The following is a 19144-nucleotide window of genomic DNA, read 5'->3' on the forward strand; positions in this document are numbered from 1 at the left end:
CCTCAACAGCAGGGCAGCCCTGGACAATTTGGCAGGCTACAATTTAATTTAGCGGCTTTTCATTTATTTAATCGGCCAAAAGCCGGCAGTTAAGGGCTAACGAAACCCTACGGGATGTATAAAAAGTGAATACCGGCAAGAAAGTGGTAAAAATGTGTAAAATAAACATTGGCAAAAAAAATGTACAGGTAAAATACTGTCAATTATATCTGAAAGTAACACTAAACAAATGGTTCTCTGGTGCCACATGCTAGTGGCATGTGGAACAGCAGGAAAGGGGCTGTGCTTGAACCAATGAGAGAACAGAAACAAGTGTTTCCACTACAAGCTTACTGATGATCTATTTTTTGTATTACAAAGGATTGGGGATGACACGAGTAGGTACATGACTGCTTGTTCTGAATAGAATGGAAGTAGCATGACTCATGAAGTATGGACATTTCATTTTTATCAGGCTGGAGAAATTAACTGCATGCACCATGAGATCCCATACACAGGCCACGTTGAATGTGTGTTTGTGTGTGTGTACTCACTTGTAGATCATGCCCGGTGAGCCAGTCTGTCGGGAGAGGCGGGCAGGTGAGTCTGTGGTAGATTCAGGATACATGGAGACGGGAGGGTGGGGGTATGGCCAGTCTGCCGAGGGGTCTCTCTCTCACCAGGAAAACAGGGGACTGTCTCTCAACAAACTGGGCTTCTGGAGGGGATAGAGAGAGTAAGCAGTCTGTACACTGGTATATCTTCTGTGTGGTTATAGTGATAAGGAGAAAGACAACTTTCTTTCTTATCCATTCTGATTTCAGTATTCCTTTTTTTGTGTCAAATAGTTCTTTCAAGATGTCACTGCTCTTCACCAGCCACTAGATGGCACCATTCCCTCACTGTGGTCTCACAGGCAGCAGCTTGAATAAATAAGTAAGGTGGTCAGACCAATAAGACTGCCATCTGGGCTCAGTGGGCTGTAACTGGGGATGTTAACTATTGTTTTGTAAACTACAGGGGAATAAATTTGGCCAATCAGAGCCACTTGTCTGATCACATGTTATACACACGTTCACACACTCAGACCCACTTTAAACACGTTCACACACAAAGTTATGGGTGTCCTCACACATCGTCATCCTACCCTTGTCGTATGCGTGTGCTCGGGGCGACTAGTTTCTATGAAACTCAACAGTCTTTGCCCAAGAAGGACAGCACTGCTGAAGTAAGGGGCTAAAACAGTAGAAGAGAGCTGGGCAGCTGGGGGCTGAGGGAGGAGTGGAGGATGACTACAGAAGGGCCTGGAGAATAAAACGTCCCATTTGCATTACCTACTGTACTCTATGTACCATTTCCCTCTACATCAGGGGTGTGAAACATACGGCCTGCGGGCCCGATCCAGACGATTCAGTGCAGCTGATGGGAGGTTTGATTAAAATATTTAAAAATATATTTTTTAAAGGGGGTGGGTATAATTTTTATGCCTATAACCAAATCTAAAACTGTGTAGAAATGATAATCAACCTACATTTAGTCTTTTCACTTTGTCCAGCTTGCTAACAACAGTAAAGCAGCACCAAAAAAAAACGAAAACTAGGCACATTTTGACAGCAAGAAAATATTTTTTAAATTCAGTGCGTCCCTCTGGACCTCGGTGAAGACTGAATGCAGCCTGCAGGGCAAAATGAGTTGGACAGCCCTGCTCTACATTATAGTTTACATAGGACTGCACTGCTACAGTAACCACGTGAGCGAGCCAGCCATGAGCCGTCGCTGGTCTGCTGTAATAGAAACAGATGTGGTAATGCTGAGGACGTGAAGGTGACTTTCTCCTCACATCAATCACAGAAAATGAGGTGTCCCCTTTTCAAGGACTCATTTAATGCCATCTGGTCACACCACTTCAATCATGCCAGGCAGGACGGAACAAAAGCCCCTGCCTACCTGACGCTGCCTGTCTAGCTGGTCCCTTCTCCTACAAGGTGATGATGATGATGATGGCGTCATGATGGCCAGATGAAGATGGCTGTGTTGTAGATCTACAGAATCCCCCGGTCAATGTAGGACTCCACCTGCCTGGAAAGTCATGTATCTAAAGTCACCGACTGACTGGTCATTAACGGAGGACACAGGAGCTGTCTTGCTGGATTTGGTGGCCCATCCTGCTTTAGAGGCTGCTGTCTGGGTGTACGGTCTTGTGCTACCAGACCGCAACACACTGTACTGCCGAACGACTGGAGTCAAGGCTAAAGTTTAGCAAATATCATTTAGCCTATACTGAAGTTCAGACATACAGTCTTAGTCGGTGAAATGTTATGCTCTCAGCTCAACCCAAAAAAGTTAGGCTAGGCTGAGTGTTTCTCCTTCGCTTTGACAGTTTATTATTGGTGCATCAAATTCCACGGGGTGCTTGAAGCCCACATTAGATGGCTGTGCTGTGCTGCAGTTGGAGAGAGAGGAAATAGAGGGAGAGGATGCTTACTGCAGCACTGCGGTACAGACTTGTCCTGGCAGCACAAGTTGGAGAGCTGAGCTCAGATTTACTGCTCTAATGGGCCAAGGTGCACTCTGCAGATTAAAACTGCAGGGAGGCAGACAGAGAGGGAGGGAGGTTCTGGACCCTTATCGGATCAGAACCATCCTCTGGCCCAACACCACCACATGCTGATCCAAAAGCAACAGGACAGCGAGAAGACTAAAGGAAAGGAGTAGTGTGAAGGAGGACAGCCCCACGGACAGGGTGAGGATGGATTTCACTGGAGAGGTTGAAATAAAGACAAACAGAAAGAATGCCTTAGTATTGCCTGTTTAGTGTTTAGCCAGTCTTACATACTGCAACCTACATACTGCTACCTTCATTCCTGTCCAACACAATGCAACATGGAGTCACCAAAGGCAACCGACACCTACACCCAGCCTGAGAGAGATTCCTCTTGAGACCGGGCTTACGTAAGTAGGCAGTCCTGGCCTGGAAAGTACAGTACAGTGTTAGCAGCAGGAAACACACAGATGCCAATAGATGGCACAGGAAGAGAGGAGGAACAGAATGGCAGACGAAGACTGCCAGGGGTGTCCTGATTGGTGACACGGATTGAATAATAATATGGATATAGGCCTAAATAAAGATCTGAGTCATAATCAAAGAGGATCCCTATACGGCTACATTCATGTCATGGTTCTTTAGTCAAAATCATTTGCTAAATTATGTAAAGTTGTCCTTGTCAGACAAACAGACAGGCAGAGACAGAGTAACAGTGACCATGTATAATTGCACACGTTTACTGCAGTATCCCATTATTATTTGGGATTAAAGGATCCTCAAATACTCTGTTTTTGAGTTAACCGTAAACATCCTATCCCATCCTATTTACAGTAACCCGAAAAAGCTTGTGTCTCGGTTATGAGAAACCCGGATAAGATACATGGGATATGATGATCTTAGATGGGATACTGTGGCATGTAAACATCCTATCCCGTTTACTGTTGTTTTACGCGGCATGCACAGATTCAGTTTCACATATCATGGGTGTTGTGTGTAGATGTTTTCATTTGGTAGTCAAACAAATCACTTCATAAAGTAGTCTACCTTCGCAGCTCCATCCACCATGATTCCATAATCATTTATTTTGCTGATACTCTGAACTGTACCATATGGCCTACTGGCTACTTTCACCCCTAATTTAGACCATTTTCTGCTTATAATTTCCAACATTTGTTGGACCATATTATAAATTTCAGATATTTGGTAGGCCATTTGTTTGTCACCAACAGGTGACAGGCCAAAGATGAATTCTCAGTCAACACACCAATCCTCAGCTTTTGGAAATCGATCATGTGTAATGTGTGCTAGGTACAACACACCACACTCAAACCACCACATGCCATTTGTACTATGTGCTAGCTATCTCTCACACACACTAGCTTCCACATTCAGAAGCCTGGTGCTTTCCACACAGAGAACAGTCAGTCAGTGTACAGTAGGTTTGCTCAGAGCCATTAGCTGGGAGCTCTTATAGTAATGGGAGGCTAATCTGTCCCTTCGACCTACTGTAACAATTGGACAAACATGGCACTGCTGCTGTTGTGCGCATTAAGGCTGTGATGATACCATCATGTCTCACAGCAGTCAGAGTGGCTACCAGTGGCTGGTGAGAGCTGCTTTATGGAGCTGTACTAAATGTATGGATAACCTCAGGCTGTGTTATAAATGAGACCCGGCCGAGCCTGCACTGCAGCAGCATCACAGAGAAGACTGCAGCAGAAATGGGAAACCCCTCTTATCTCTATGGGTCCATCCAACCCACCTCTCTCTCATCAAGGGACAAGAGACAAAGGGAGAGGCGTGATATTGTGTCTTGGAGCATAGTGTGTCTTGGAGCATTGTGCAGGGGACAGAGGGGAGTAATGTGGATCCTTACATTTCAAACTGCTTTTGACTTAATTCTAGTATCTCACACACATCTTACAGCACCACTGACTACCACACACTGCAGCAAGGAGAGAGGGCAGAGCAGAGGAGACAGACTGAAGATGTACGATTTATGCATAGGTGCGCAAAAGGCACAGTCAAAGGTGATATACAAATGTATCCTGCACACTTCTACTGTGGAGATGGATAAGATCTAAATCAGACCAATAAAACGACAGCGAGAGAGAGAGTAAAATCCCATGTTGTGTGGTGCCAGAGAGGACTGTGGTTTCTGGGCTGTGTGCACACACTCACAGCCTGTGAACACTGCCACGGCCCTCTTATATAATAACCTGAGCACCCTAGGAGAGGCCCCCACTTCTATTTATAATCCTCTGAGCGTCCTCTGTGCCAGGGGTCTTCAACCTTTTCTTGCCCAGGGACCCCCGCCCTGGCAAACCACTGACCCAGGGATCCCCATCATACGTTAACAAGCCCCAAAAAATGTCACGTCTTATCAGTTGAATGATAATGGCAAGGAGAAGTAATCAATATTTTAAAATGAGTAGATTTGGTATCATTTTTCATTATTTTAAGCTCCCCACATTATATACTGAACAAAAATAGAAATGCAACATGCAACAATTTCAACGATTTTACTGAGTTAAAGTTAATTTAAGAAAATTTAAATTAAAATGAATTCGTCCCAAATCTATGGATTTCACATGACTAGGCAGGGGCGCAGGCACTTGGGAGCCAGGCAACCCACTGGGGAACCAGGCCCAGCCAATCAGAACTAGTTTTTCCCTACAAAAGGGCTTTATTACAGACAGAAATATTGCTCGGTTTATTCAGCTGTCTCAGACGATCCCGCAGATGTGGACGTCCTGGTGTGGTTACACATGGTCTGCGGTTATGAGGCCAGTTGGACGCACTGCCAAATTCTCTAAAACAACATTGTAGGTGGCTTCTGGTAGAGAAATTAACATACAATTCTCTGGCAACAGCTCTGGTGGACATTCCTGCAGTCAGCATGCCAATTGCACATTCCCTCAAAACTTGAGACATCTGTGGCATTGTGTTGTGTGACAAAACTGCACATTTTAGAGTGACCTTTTATTGTCCCCACCACAAGGTGCACCTGTGTAATGATCATGCTGTTTAATCAGCATCTTGATATGCCGCATCTGTCAGGTGGATGGATTATCTTGGCAAAAGGAGAAATGCTTTTTTTTGAGAAATAAGCTTTTTGTGTGTATGGAACATTTCTGGGATATTTTATTTCAGCTCATTAAACATGGGACCAACACTTTTCATGTCTTTTTCAGTATAATTGGAAGAGGAAGTGTAAACTCTAACATAGCCTATTAGCTAGAAAGGTAACTCCAAACACATTTTTGCTAAGAGCAGCTGTTTAGCTGGTTAAACAAAGGTTACCCAGCAAACATGACCCCATTGACCCCATGTGAGTATTTGGCTAGCCCACACCAAGTCCACACCAGCCAAACACGGGCTATCACAGCACAGGCTAGCACACAGCAATCCCACATCAGCCCAGCATTGGCTAGCCCAGCATGGGCTTTCCACCACCAAGCCCATACCAAGGCCAGCACAGGCTAGTCTACACCAGTACAACACAGGCTAGTGGACACCAGCCCAACATGGGCCAGCCCACACCAAGCCCAGCGCAGGCTAGCCCACAAAAAGAAAATTTACTTCATGTAGAGGCTTGTTAGAATATTTGGGGGCGTGGTTTGCAAATTCCCCAATTCAAGTTGCTAAGTTTAAAAAAAAGAATACAATATAAAAATTGTTGACACCATTCAAACCTATGAGGGTTCGGAGCATTAAAGCTAATTATCTCAGAATCTGTTTTCAGATAGAAGTCGTTTTGTGCAACCATTACCTACTGGAGTGTCACTCCAGTTTAAGTGCTCTGTTGTGTAATGTCAAAAAATCTTGTACACTGCCAATGATGAAGTCTATAAAAATACTTAAAAAGTGAATGTAACATGAAACTTTACATTTAATAATATATATATTATATGGGAATATATATGAGAATGGCGCCGGAGGGGATGGCTGCTGTTTACGGGCTCCTAACCAGTGCTATTTCGTGTGTTTTTGTAAATAATGTTTCTGCTACCATCTCTTAAGACCAAAAAGAGTTTCTGGATATCAAAACAGCGATTACCCACTTCGAACTGAACAAAGAAGGAGTCTGACGCGAAGGATTTACTGCTGCTCCCGGACCAGGCCCAAATCGCCCTGGGTTTTCCATGCATCGGCAAGAGAAAAACAGCTACCTCAGGTAAGACGAGGGGTGGTGGTCTGTGTCTATTTGTCAATAACAGCTGGTGCGCAATCTCTAATATTAAGGAAGACGAACCAAGTCTCAAGATTTTGCTCACCTGAGGTAGAGTACCTCATGATAAGCTGTAGACCACACTATCTACCGAGAATGTTGTTCTATATTTTTCGAAGCTATCTATTTACCACCACAAACCGATGCTGGCACTAAGACCGCACAAGAAAATGCTCATCCAGAAGCGGCACTCCAAGTGGCCAGGGACTTTATTGCAGGAAAACTTAAATCAGTTTTACCTACAGTGGGGCAAAAAAGTATTTAGTCAGCCACCAATTGTGCAAGTTCTCCCACTTAAAAAGATGAGAGAGGCCTGTAATTTTCATCATAGGTACGTACACTTCAACTATGACAGACAAAATGAGAAAAAAAATCCAGAAAATCACATTGTAGGATTTTTAATGAATTTATTTGCAAATTATGGTGGAAAATAAGTATTTGGTCAATAACAAAAGTTTCTCAATACTTTGTTATATACCCTTTGTTGGCAATGACAGAGGTCAAATGTTTTCTGTAAGTCTTCACAAGGTTTTCACACACTGTTGCTGGTATTTTAGCCCATTCCTCCATGCAGATCTCCTCTAGAGCAGTGATGTTTTGGGGCTGTTGCTGGGCAACACGGACTTTCAACTCCCTCCAAAGATTTTCTATGGGGTTGAGATCTGGATCTAAGTCAAGGAAGCTTACTAGCAGCCAGCGGCACTTGACACTGGTAAGTGTCGCTTTTTAAAAATATATATTTTTGTGGACCCGAGGTTGAATATCCCTGCTCTGTGCTAATCTAACAATAACCATGGAAGGGAGAGGAGTGTGGTTCTGACATAATGGCCAGCATTATTGTTTAACATCTGCTGGTTGTTTTTAGCTTTTGTGAAGTCAGCAAAGGACCCCTGTGAGAGCAGATAGCCTCTGCGGCAGATAGAGAGAGACGGTCGATACAACATCCCTTTTGTTCTACTGCTCTTCTATTTATACAATTACACTGCCTTTTCTTAAAACACAGCCATCTGCTCCTAAATTATTCACACAGCAGCAGTTCTCTACTCCTTGTGCTGTTGTTGTCCTCTATTCTGCATAATCCACAGGAGCTGCCAGCGCGATAAGGGAGGGATAGAATCTTCCTTCAGGTTTCTACTACACTACACTACAACACCACCACTCTGACAAGTGTCGTTGCTAACTGAGGGGGTATAAGCAGAGAGAATGGTCCAGAATTCCTAATGAAATCTGCAGCCAATGCAGCAAGCTGCCAGCTGCCAGGCAGCTTTTTGAGCAGACCGACTCTGAACTTCTCTCCCCCATGAGAAGCAGCCTGCGGCGACTGGCCAACACACACCTAGTGAGAGGAACAGTCCAGGGGAAAAAACAGGAGAGAAAGAGAGAATAACAAATGGGAGAGAGAAAAAATTATAAATAATTATAATAAAAAAAAAAAAATTAATCAGGAAAAAATGCAGTAGAGGGGAGATTGTGGGAAAGAGCTGACTGGGTTGCGCTGAGAGCAGTCTGGTCTGGATGGAGGCCCTGTGCTGTTGCAGCCTGGCTTTACAAACACACACAGGCAGGCTAGGGCCATGCATCACTCCCTCCTGGGTGTCTCCTGGGCAGGCCTCATTACTCATCTCTAGGCTTGGGCGATATACCTTTTATACCGCATACCGGGGTATTTTGAAATACCAACAGTATGATTTTCAAAACCGTTTGCTTATAAATACTGTTTATAACTATAATTTAAGTATAACTATTAAAAATCTAAGATGTGTCTAATGAATTATATCCAGCTCAGGGCTCCAGCTACAGTACCAGTCAAAAGTTGGGACATACCTACTCATTCCAGGGTTTTTCTGTATTTTTACTATTTTCTACATTGTAGATTAATAGTGAAGACATAAAAACAATGAAATAACACGAATCATGTAGTAACCAAAAAAGTGTTGAACAAATCAATGTATTTTAGATTTGAGATTCTTCAAAGTAGCCAACCTTTGCCTTGATGACAACTTTGCACACTCTTGGCATCCTTACATTTTCCCTGACACCCAAAAGTACTCGTTACATTTTGAATGCTTAGCAGGACAGAAAATGGTCAAATTCACGCACTTATTAGGAGGCCATCCCTGGTCATCCCTACTGCCTCTGATCTGGAGGACTCACTAAACACAAATGCTTCATTTGTAAATGATGTCTGAGTGTTGAAATGTGCCATGGCAATGCATAAAAAAAAATATATATATATATATATATGTTAGAGGTCGACCGATTATGATTTTTCAATGCCGATACCGATTATTGGAGGCCCAAAAAAGCCGATACCGATTAATCGGACGATATTTTTATTTTTTATTTGTAATAATGACAATTACAACAATACTGAATGAACACTTATTTTAACTTAATATAATATATCAATAAAATCAATTTAGCCTCAAATAAATAATGAAACATGTTCAATTTGGTTTAAATAATGCAAAAACAAAGTGTTGGAGAAGAAAGTAAAAGTGCAATATGTGCCATGTAAGAAAGCTAACGTTTAAGTTCCTTGCTCAGAACATGAGAACATATGAAAGCTGGTGGTTCCTTTTAACATGAGTCTTCAATATTCCCAGGTAAGACGTTTTAAGTTGTAGTTATTATAGGACTATTTCTCTCTATACCATTTGTATTTCATTATCCTTTGACTATTGGATGTTCTTATAGGCACTTTAGTATTGCCAGTGTAACAGTATAGCTTCCATCCCTCTCCTCGCCCCTACCTGGGCTCGAACCAGGAACACAACAACAACAGCCACCCTCGAAGCAGCGTTACCCATGCATAGCAAGGGGAATAACTCCTCCAAGTCTCAGAGCGAGTGACGTTTGAAACGCTATTAGCGCGCACCCCGCTAACTAGCTAGCCATTTCACATCGGTTACACCAGCCTAATCTCGGGAGTTGATAGGCTTGAAGCACAGCGAAGAGCTTCTGGTAAAACGCAGGAAAGTGCTGTTTGAATGAATGCTTACGAGCCTGCTGCTGCCTACCACCGCTCAGTCAGACTGCTCTATCAAATCATAGACTTAGTTATAACATAATAACACACAGAAATACGATCCTTAGGTCATTAATATGGTCCAATCCGGAAACTATCATCTCGAAAACAAGACGTTTATTCTTTCAGTGAAATACGGAACCGTTCCGTATTTTATCTAACGTGTGGCGTCTATAAGTCTAAATATTTGTCACGTTCTGACCATAGTTCTTGTGTGTTGTGCTTGTTTTAGTGTTGGTCAGGACGTGAGCTGGGTGGGCATTCTATGTTGTGTGTCTAGTTTGTCTGTTTCTATGTTTGGCCTAATATGGTTCTCAATCAGAGGCAGATGTTTTGTGTTGTCTCTGATTGGGAATCATATATAGGTGGCTTGTTTTGTGTTGGGATTTTGTGGGTGGTTGTTTCCTGTCTCTGTGTTTTCTCTGCACCAGATAGGGCTGTATCGGTAAGCCACGTTTGTTATTTTGTAAGTGTTCACAGTTTTGTCTTGTTTATTAAAATCATGTTGAACACGAGCTCCGCTGCGTCTTGGTACGATCCCTGCTACACTTCACGAAGAGGAGGAAGGCTGCCGTTACAATATTCCTGTTACATTGCACAACGTTTTCTTGCGTGCAATGAACGCAAGAGAAGTGACACAATTTCACCTGGTTAATATTGCCTGCTAACCTGGATTTCTTTTAGCTAAATATGCAGGTTTAAAAATATATACTTCTGTGTATTGATTTTAAGAAAGGCATTGATGTTTATGGTTAGGTACACATTGGAGCAACGATACGCATCGATTATATGCAACGCAGGACACGCTAGATAAACTAGTAATATCATCAACCATGTGTAGTTAACTAGTGATTATGATTGATTGATTGTTTTTTATAAGATAAGTTTAATGCTAGCTAGCAACTTACCTTGGCTTCTACTGCATTCGCGTAACAGGCAGGCTCCTTGTGGAGTGCAATGTAATCAGGTGGTTAGAGCGTTGGACTAGTTAACTGTAAGGTTGCAAGATTGAATCCCCCGAGCTGACAAGGTAAAAATGTGTCGTTCTGCCCCTGAACGAGGCAGTTAACCTACCGTTCCTAGACCGTCATTGAAAATAAGAATGTGTTCTTAACTAACTTGCCTAGTTAAATAAAGGATGAATAAAGGTGTAAAAAAAAAAAAAAAATCAGATTGTTATGAAAACTTGAAATCGGCCCTAATTAATCGGCCATTCCGATTAATCGGTCGACCTCTAATATATATATAAAATCATGTCGTCTGGTTTGCTTAATATAAGGAATTTGAAATTATTTATACGTAAGTATATTTTAGTGTTTACATTTACTTTTGATACTTAAGCATATTTAAAACCAAATACTTTTAGACAAGTCATATTTTACTGGGTGACTTTCACTTTTACTTGAGTCGTTTTCATTTAAGGTATCTTTACTTTGACTCAAGTATGACAATTGGGTACTGTGGCGGAAGAATCAGAATTAGCTCAGTAACATAGATAATTAAGATGTCTTATCTGCATAATATGCTTATATGATTGAACTGTCTTGTTATTAGAATGTATCCCTTCGGACTCTGGTGTTGGCAGTTGCACTTCCTCCCTCATATGGGCCTCAGTCACCTGGGGCCCAGAGAGGGGAGAAGTCAGGCTTGTCTATCACATGTCCCTGTTGCTATGCAGAATATCAGAAAGAGAATAGGGCAAAGGAGGACAGGAGGGAACATTGTCTTCATATGTGAATACGTGTCTTTACCTATTGCAAACTATGTGAAAGGATGGTGTGATTAATGAGGAACCAATTACTTGTCTCCACAATGTCTGTGCCCAGTCACTCCCTCCTTCGGCCTTGGGGGAGATAAGTTCTGAGACAGGATGTGTGTGGTAGTGTCTGGAACCATTGTATGTCATCTCTGATGTTGCACCTATCCTGGGATAGTGTATGAAGCAGAGGCTCACTCCCCTCAGGAAGCTCTGTAAGAGGAAAATAATGTATTTATCTGGTTTGTTTATGACATGTATTGATCATGAAGTCTAAGATTTGAATGTCTATTTCAGACTAATATCCATAACGGTTGTTTTTCCACTCAAAAGTGATCATGGAAATTAGAATATATTCAAAAGTATAATTTTCAGGGCCTCCCGGGTGGCGCAGTGGTCTAGGGCCGCGACCGGGAGGTCCGTGGGGCGACGCACAATTGGCCTAGCGTCGTCCGGGTTAGGGAGGGTTTGGCCGGTAGGGATATCCTTGTCTCATCGCGCTCCAGCGACTCCTGTGGCGGGCCGGGCGCTGTGCGCGCTAACCAAGGGGGCCAGGTGCACGGTGTTTCCTCCGACACATTGGTGCGGCTGGCTTCCGGGTTGGAGGCGCGCTGTGTTAAGAAGCAGTGCGGCTTGGTTGGGTTGTGCTTCGGAGGACGCATGGCTTTCGACCTTCGTCTCTCCCGAGGCCGTACGGGAGTTGTAGCGATGAGACAAGATAGTAATTACTAGCGATTGGATACCACGAAAATTGGGGAGAAAAGGGGGTAAAATTTAAATTAAATAAAAATTACAAAAAAAGTATAATTTTCGTGTTCACCAGCCAAGCCCTTCCTTCGAAATGGCTATCCATGTTTTGACCTAAGACTTAAACTCACAGACTTTAGCTAATATGTTCATTCTCCCCAAAAACCTTGATCATGTAACATCCATAACACTTCTTATTATTCTTTATTTCTCCAACATGCCAATGTTTAGACGTCCTTTTTCTTGGGTATACACTCCCCAAGAGGTACTATAGACACAAACATCAAAAGTTACATTTATATTTTGTTTGTCCATTCTCTCAGGCATTAAAGTTGGGATTTTGCGTGCAAATGTAAAGTCCATAACGCTGTAATCACACAGCAAGTGAATGGGTTCATCTTTGAGCATCCTTAAACATGTATGAAAAGAGCACGCACTACTGGGCTTTACTGTCAAAGGAAGGGCACTTTGATGCACACACACAAAAGTCAATGCTGCCGACTGAAAACCAAGCTGGTACCCCCAGTAGCACAGTCTTTGTGCGTATGCCATGGTCCACGATGAGTGTTGAAGAAACGGAAGGCTTCCTTACGGGTTAACGTCATCATCATTGTGTATATTTGTGGCCGCGTGCCTGAGGCCTGCCTGTAACCTGTGTCAAAGACACTCAATGTGTGTGAGACCAGGCAAATGCTTGTTTACCAGTCTATTTCTGGGCCCTAACATTAGAGCATGACTACTGAGTTAGAGTACATGTCTGTGTGTTTTACAGAGTAAGAGTATGTGCCACTGTTCTGTGACAGTGTGTCAGTAAGTCTATAATGAAACAGTGTAGGGTAGTGTGACAGTGTGTTAGTAAGTCTATAATGAAACAGTGTAGGGTAGTGACAGTGTGTTGGTAAGTCTATAATGAAACAGTGTAGGGTAGTGACAGTGTGTTAGTAAGTCTATAATGAAACAGTGTAGGGTAGTGACAGTGTGTCAGTAAGTCTATAATGAAACAGTGTAGGGTAGTGACAGTGTGTCAGTAAGTCTATAATGAAACAGTGTAGGGTAGTGTGACAGTGTGTCAGTAAGTCTATAATGAAACAGTGTAGGGTAGTGACAGTGTGTTGGTAAGTCTATAATGAAACAGTGTAGGGTAGTGACAGTGTGTTAGTAAGTCTATAATGAAACAGTGTAGAGTAGTGACAGTGTGTTAGTAAGTCTATAATGAAACAGTGTAGGGTAGTGTGACAGTGTGTTAGTAAGTCTATAATGAAACAGTGTAGAGTAGTGACAGTGTGTTAGTAAGTCTATAATGAAACAGTGTAGGGTAGTGACAGTGTGTTAGTAAATCTATAATGAAACAGTGTAGGGTAGTGACAGTGTGTCAGTAAGTCTATAATGAAACAGTGTAGGGTAGTGTGACAGTGTGTTAGTAAGTCTATAATGAAACAGTGTAGGGTAGTGTGACAGTGTGTTAGTAAGTCTATAATGAAACAGTGTAGGGTAGTGTGACAGTGTGTTAGTAAGTCTATAATGAAACAGTGTAGGGTAGTGTGACAGTGTGTTAGTAAGTCTATAATGAAACAGTGTAGGGTAGTGTGACAGTGTGTTAGTAAGTCTATAATGAAACAGTGTAGGGTAGTGTGACAGTGTGTTAGTAAGTCTATAATGAAACAGTGTAGGGTAGTGTGACAGTGTGTTAGTAAGTCTATAATGAAACAGTGTAGGGTAGTGTGACAGTGTGTTAGTAAGTCTATAATGAAACAGTGTAGGGTAGTGTGACAGTGTGTTAGTAAGTCTATAATGAAACAGTGTAGGGTAGTGTGACAGTGTGTTAGTAAGTCTATAATGAAACAGTGTAGGGTAGTGTGACAGTGTGTTAGTAAGTCTATAATGAAACAGTGTAGGGTAGTGACAGTGTGTTAGTAATAAGTCTATAATGAAACAGTGTAGGGTAGTGACAGTGTGTTAGTAAGTCTATAATGAAACAGTGTAGGGTAGTGTGACAGTGTGTTAGTAATAAGTCTATAATGACACAGTGTAGGGTAGTGTGACAGTGTGTTAGTAATAAGTCTATAATGACACAGTGTAGGGTAGTGTGACAGTGTGTTAGTAATAAGTCTATAATGACACAGTGTAGGGTAGTGTGACAGTGTGTTAGTAATAAGTCTATAATGAAACAGTGTAGGGTAGTGTGACAGTGTGTCAGTAAGTCTATAATGAAACAGTGTAGGGTAGTGTGACAGTGTGTCAGTAAGTCTATAATGAAACAGTGTAGGGTAGTGTGACAGTGTGTTAGTAAGTCTATAATGAAACAGTGTAGGGTAGTGTGACAGTGTGTTAGTAAGTCTATAATGAAACAGTGTAGGGTAGTGACAGTGTGTTAGTAAGTCTATAATGAAACAGTGTAGGGTAGTGACAGTGTGTTAGTAAGTCTATAATGAAACAGTGTAGGGTAGTGTGACAGTGTGTCAGTAAGTCTATAATGAAACAGTGTAGGGTAGTGACAGTGTGTTAGTAATAAGTCTATAATGAAACAGTGTAGGGTAGTGACAGTGTGTTAGTAAGTCTATAATGAAACAGTGTAGGGTAGTGTGACAGTGTGTTAGTAATAAGTCTATAATGACACAGTGTAGGGTAGTGTGACAGTGTGTTAGTAATAAGTCTATAATGACACAGTGTAGGGTAGTGTGACAGTGTGTTAGTAATAAGTCTATAATGACACAGTGTAGGGTAGTGTGACAGTGTGTTAGTAATAAGTCTATAATGAAACAGTGTAGGGTAGTGTGACAGTGTGTTAGTAATAAGTCTATAATGAAACAGTGTAGGGTAGTGTGACAGTGTGTCAGTAAGTCTATAATGAAACAGTGTAGGGTAGTGTGACAGTGTGTTAGTAAGTCTATAATGAAACAGTGTAGGGTAGTGACAGTGTGTTAGTAATAAGTCTATAATGAAACAGTGTAGGGTAGTGTGACAGTGTGTTAGTAAGTCTATAATGAAACAGTGTAGGGTAGTGTGACAGTGTGTTAGTAAGTCTATAATGAAACAGTGTAGGGTATTGTGACAGTGTGTTAGTAATAAGTCTATCATGAAACAGTGTAGGGTAGTGTGACAGTGTGTTAGTAAGTCTATAATGACAGTGTAGGGTAGTGTGACAGTGTGTTAGTAATAAGTCTATAATGACACAGTGTAGGGTAGTGTGACAGTGTGTTAGTAATAAGTCTATAATGAAACAGTGTAGGGTAGTGTGACAGTGTGTCAGTAAGTCTATAATGAAACAGTGTAGGGTAGTGTGACAGTGTGTTAGTAAGTCTATAATGAAACAGTGTAGGGTAGTGACAGTGTGTTAGTAAGTCTATAATGAAACAGTGTAGAGTAGTGACAGTGTGTTAGTAAGTCTATAATGAAACAGTGTAGGGTAGTGTGACAGTGTGTTAGTAAGTCTATAATGAAACAGTGTAGGGTAGTGACAGTGTGTCGGTAAGTCTATAATGAAACAGTGTAGGGTAGTGACAGTGTGTCAGTAAGTCTATAATGAAACAGTGTAGAGTAGTGACAGTGTGTTAGTAAGTCTATAATGAAACAGTGTAGGGTAGTGTGACAGTGTGTTAGTAAGTCTATAATGAAACAGTGTAGGGTAGTGTGACAGTGTGTTAGTAAGTCTATAATGAAACAGTGTAGGGTAGTGACAGTGTGTTAGTAATAAGTCTATAATGAAACAGTGTAGGGTAGTGACAGTGTGTTAGTAAGTCTATAATGAAACAGTGTAGGGTAGTGTGACAGTGTGTTAGTAATAGGTCTATAATGAAACAGTGTAGGGTAGTGTGACAGTGTGTTAGTAATAAGTCTATAATGACACAGTGTAGGGTAGTGTGACAGTGTGTTATTAATAAGTCTATAATGACACAGTGTAGGGTAGTGTGACAGTGTGTTAGTAATAAGTCTATAATGAAACAGTGTAGGGTAGTGTGACAGTGTGTCAGTAAGTCTATAATGAAACAGTGTAGGGTAGTGTGACAGTGTGTCAGTAAGTCTATAATGAAACAGTGTAGGGTAGTGTGACAGTGTGTTAGTAAGTCTATAATGAAACAGTGTAGGGTAGTGACAGTGTGTTAGTAAGTCTATAATGAAACAGTGTAGGGTAGTGACAGTGTGTTAGTACGTCTATAATGAAACAGTGTAGGGTAGTGACAGTGTGTTAGTAAGTCTATAATGAAACAGTGTAGGGTAGTGACAGTGTGTTAGTAAGTCTATAATGAAACAGTGTAGGGTAGTGTGACAGTGTGTTAGTAAGTATATAATGAAACAGTGTAGGGTAGTGTGACAGTGTGTTAGTAAGTCTATAATGAAACAGTGTAGGGTAGTGACAGTGTGTTGGTAAGTCTATAATGAAACAGTGTAGGGTAGTGACAGTGTGTTAGTAAGTCTATAATGAAACAGTGTAGGGTAGTGTGACAGTGTGTTAGTAAGTCTATAATGAAACAGTGTAGGGTAGTGTGACAGTGTGTTAGTAAGTCTATAATGAAACAGTGTAGGGTAGTGTGACAGTGTGTCAGTAAGTCTATAATGAAACAGTGTAGGGTAGTGACAGTGTGTTAGTAATAAGTCTATAATGAAACAGTGTAGGGTAGTGACAGTGTGTTAGTAAGTCTATAATGAAACAGTGTAGGGTAGTGTGACAGTGTGTTAGTAATAAGTCTATAATGACACAGTGTAGGGTAGTGTGACAGTGTGTTAGTAATAAGTCTATAATGACACAGTGTAGGGTAGTGTGACAGTGTGTTAGTAATAAGTCTATAATGAAACAGTGTAGGGTAGTGTGACAGTGTGTTAGTAAGTCTATAATGAAACAGTGTAGGGTAGTGTGACAGTGTGTTAGTAAGTCTATAATGAAACAGTGTAGAGTAGTGACAGTGTGTTAGTAAGTCTATAATGAAACAGTGTAGGGTAGTGTGACAGTGTGTTAGTAAGTCTATAATGAAACAGTGTAGGGTAGTGTGACAGTGTGTTAGTAAGTCTATAATGAAACAGTGTAGGGTAGTGTGACAGTGTGTTAGTAATAAGTCTATAATGAAACAGTGTAGGGTAGTGTGACAGTGTGTTAGTAAGTCTATAATGAAACAGTGTAGGGTAGTGTGACAGTGTGTTAGTAAGTCTATAATGAAACAGTGTAGGGTAGTGTGACAGTGTGTTAGTAATAAGTCTATAATGAAACAGTGTAGGGTAGTGTGACAGTGTGTTAGTAAGTCTATAATGAAACAGTGTAGGGTAGTGTGACAGTGTGTTAGTAAGTCTATAATGAAACAGTGTAGGGTAGTGTGACAGTGTGTTAGTAAGTCTATAATGAAACAGTGTAGGGTAGTGTGACAGTGTGTTAGTAAGTCTATAATGAAACAGTGTAGGGTAGTGTGACAGTGTGTTAGTAAGTCTATAATGAAACAGTGTAGGGTAGTGTGACAGTGTGTTAGTAAGTCTATAATGACAGTGTAGGGTAGTGTGACAGTGTGTTAGTAATAAGTCTATAATGAAACAGTGTAGGGTAGTGACAGTGTGTTAGTAAGTCTATAATGAAACAGTGTAGGGTAGTGTGACAGTGTGTTAGTAAGTCTATAATGACAGTGTAGGGTAGTGTGACAGTGTGTTAGTAATAAGTCTATAATGACACAGTGTAGGGTAGTGTGACAGTGTGTTAGTAATAAGTCTATAATGACACAGTGTAGGGTAGTGTGACAGTGTGTTAGTAATAAGTCTATAATGAAACAGTGTAGGGTAGTGTGACAGTGTGTTAGTAATAAGTCTATAATGAAACAGTGTAGGGTAGTGTGACAGTGTGTCAGTAAGTCTATAATGAAACAGTGTAGGGTAGTGTGACAGTGTGTCAGTAAGTCTATAATGAAACAGTGTAGGGTAGTGACAGTGTGTTAGTAATAAGTCTATAATGAAACAGTGTAGGGTAGTGACAGTGTGTTAGTAATAAGTCTATAATGAAACAGTGTAGGGTAGTGTGACAGTGTGTTAGTAAGTCTATAATGAAACAGTGTAGGGTAGTGTGACAGTGTGTTAGTAAGTCTATAATGAAACAGTGTAGGGTAGTGTGACAGTGTGTTAGTAATAAGTCTATCATGAAACAGTGTAGGGTAGTGTGACAGTGTGTTAGTAAGTCTATAATGAAACAGTGTAGGGTAGTGTGATAGTGTGTTAGTAATAAGTCTATAATGAAACAGTGTAGGGTAGTGTGACAGTGTGTTAGTAAGTCTATAATGAAACAGTGTAGGGTAGTGTGACAGTGTGTTAGTAAGTCTATAATGAAACAGTGTAGGGTAGTGTGACAGTGTGTTAGTAAGTCTATAATGAAACAGTGTAGGGTAGTGTGACAGTGTGTTAGTAAGTCTATAATGAAACAGTGTAGGGTAGTGTGACAGTGTGTTAGTAAGTCTATAATGAAACAGTGTAGAGTAGTGACAGTGTGTTAGTAAGTCTATAATGAAACAGTGTAGGGTAGTGTGACAGTGTGTTAGTAAGTCTATAATGAAACAGTGTAGGGTAGTGTGACAGTGTGTTAGTAAGTCTATAATGAAACAGTGTAGGGTAGTGTGACAGTGTGTTAGTAATAAGTCTATAATGAAACAGTGTAGGGTAGTGTGACAGTGTGTTAGTAAGTCTATAATGAAACAGTGTAGGGTAGTGTGACAGTGTGTTAGTAAGTCTATAATGAAACAGTGTAGGGTAGTGTGACAGTGTGTTAGTAATAAGTCTATAATGAAACAGTGTAGGGTAGTGTGACAGTGTGTTAGTAAGTCTATAATGAAACAGTGTAGGGTAGTGTGACAGTGTGTTAGTAAGTCTATAATGAAACAGTGTAGGGTAGTG

The 19144-nt window shown here is 41.1% G+C and overlaps 1 protein-coding gene across 4 annotated transcripts in view; it reads right to left on the bottom strand.

Annotated features, from left to right (window-relative positions):
- The window catches only part of LOC139535720 (voltage-gated potassium channel subunit beta-2-like), a 166313-nt gene that overhangs the window by 123604 nt on the left and 23565 nt on the right, over nt 1-19144 (bottom strand). For all 4 annotated transcript variants that reach the window (XM_071335441.1, XM_071335439.1, XM_071335440.1 and 1 more), the window contains exon 2: nt 534-697. In XM_071335441.1, the coding sequence (XP_071191542.1) occupies nt 534-607 (74 nt within the window). In that variant the 5' untranslated portion in view covers nt 608-697. The remainder of the gene's footprint in view (nt 1-533; nt 698-19144) is intronic.

This window comes from Salvelinus alpinus, chromosome 12 (genome assembly GCF_045679555.1).
Source record: "Salvelinus alpinus chromosome 12, SLU_Salpinus.1, whole genome shotgun sequence".
Classification (NCBI taxonomy): domain Eukaryota; kingdom Metazoa; phylum Chordata; class Actinopteri; order Salmoniformes; family Salmonidae; genus Salvelinus; species Salvelinus alpinus.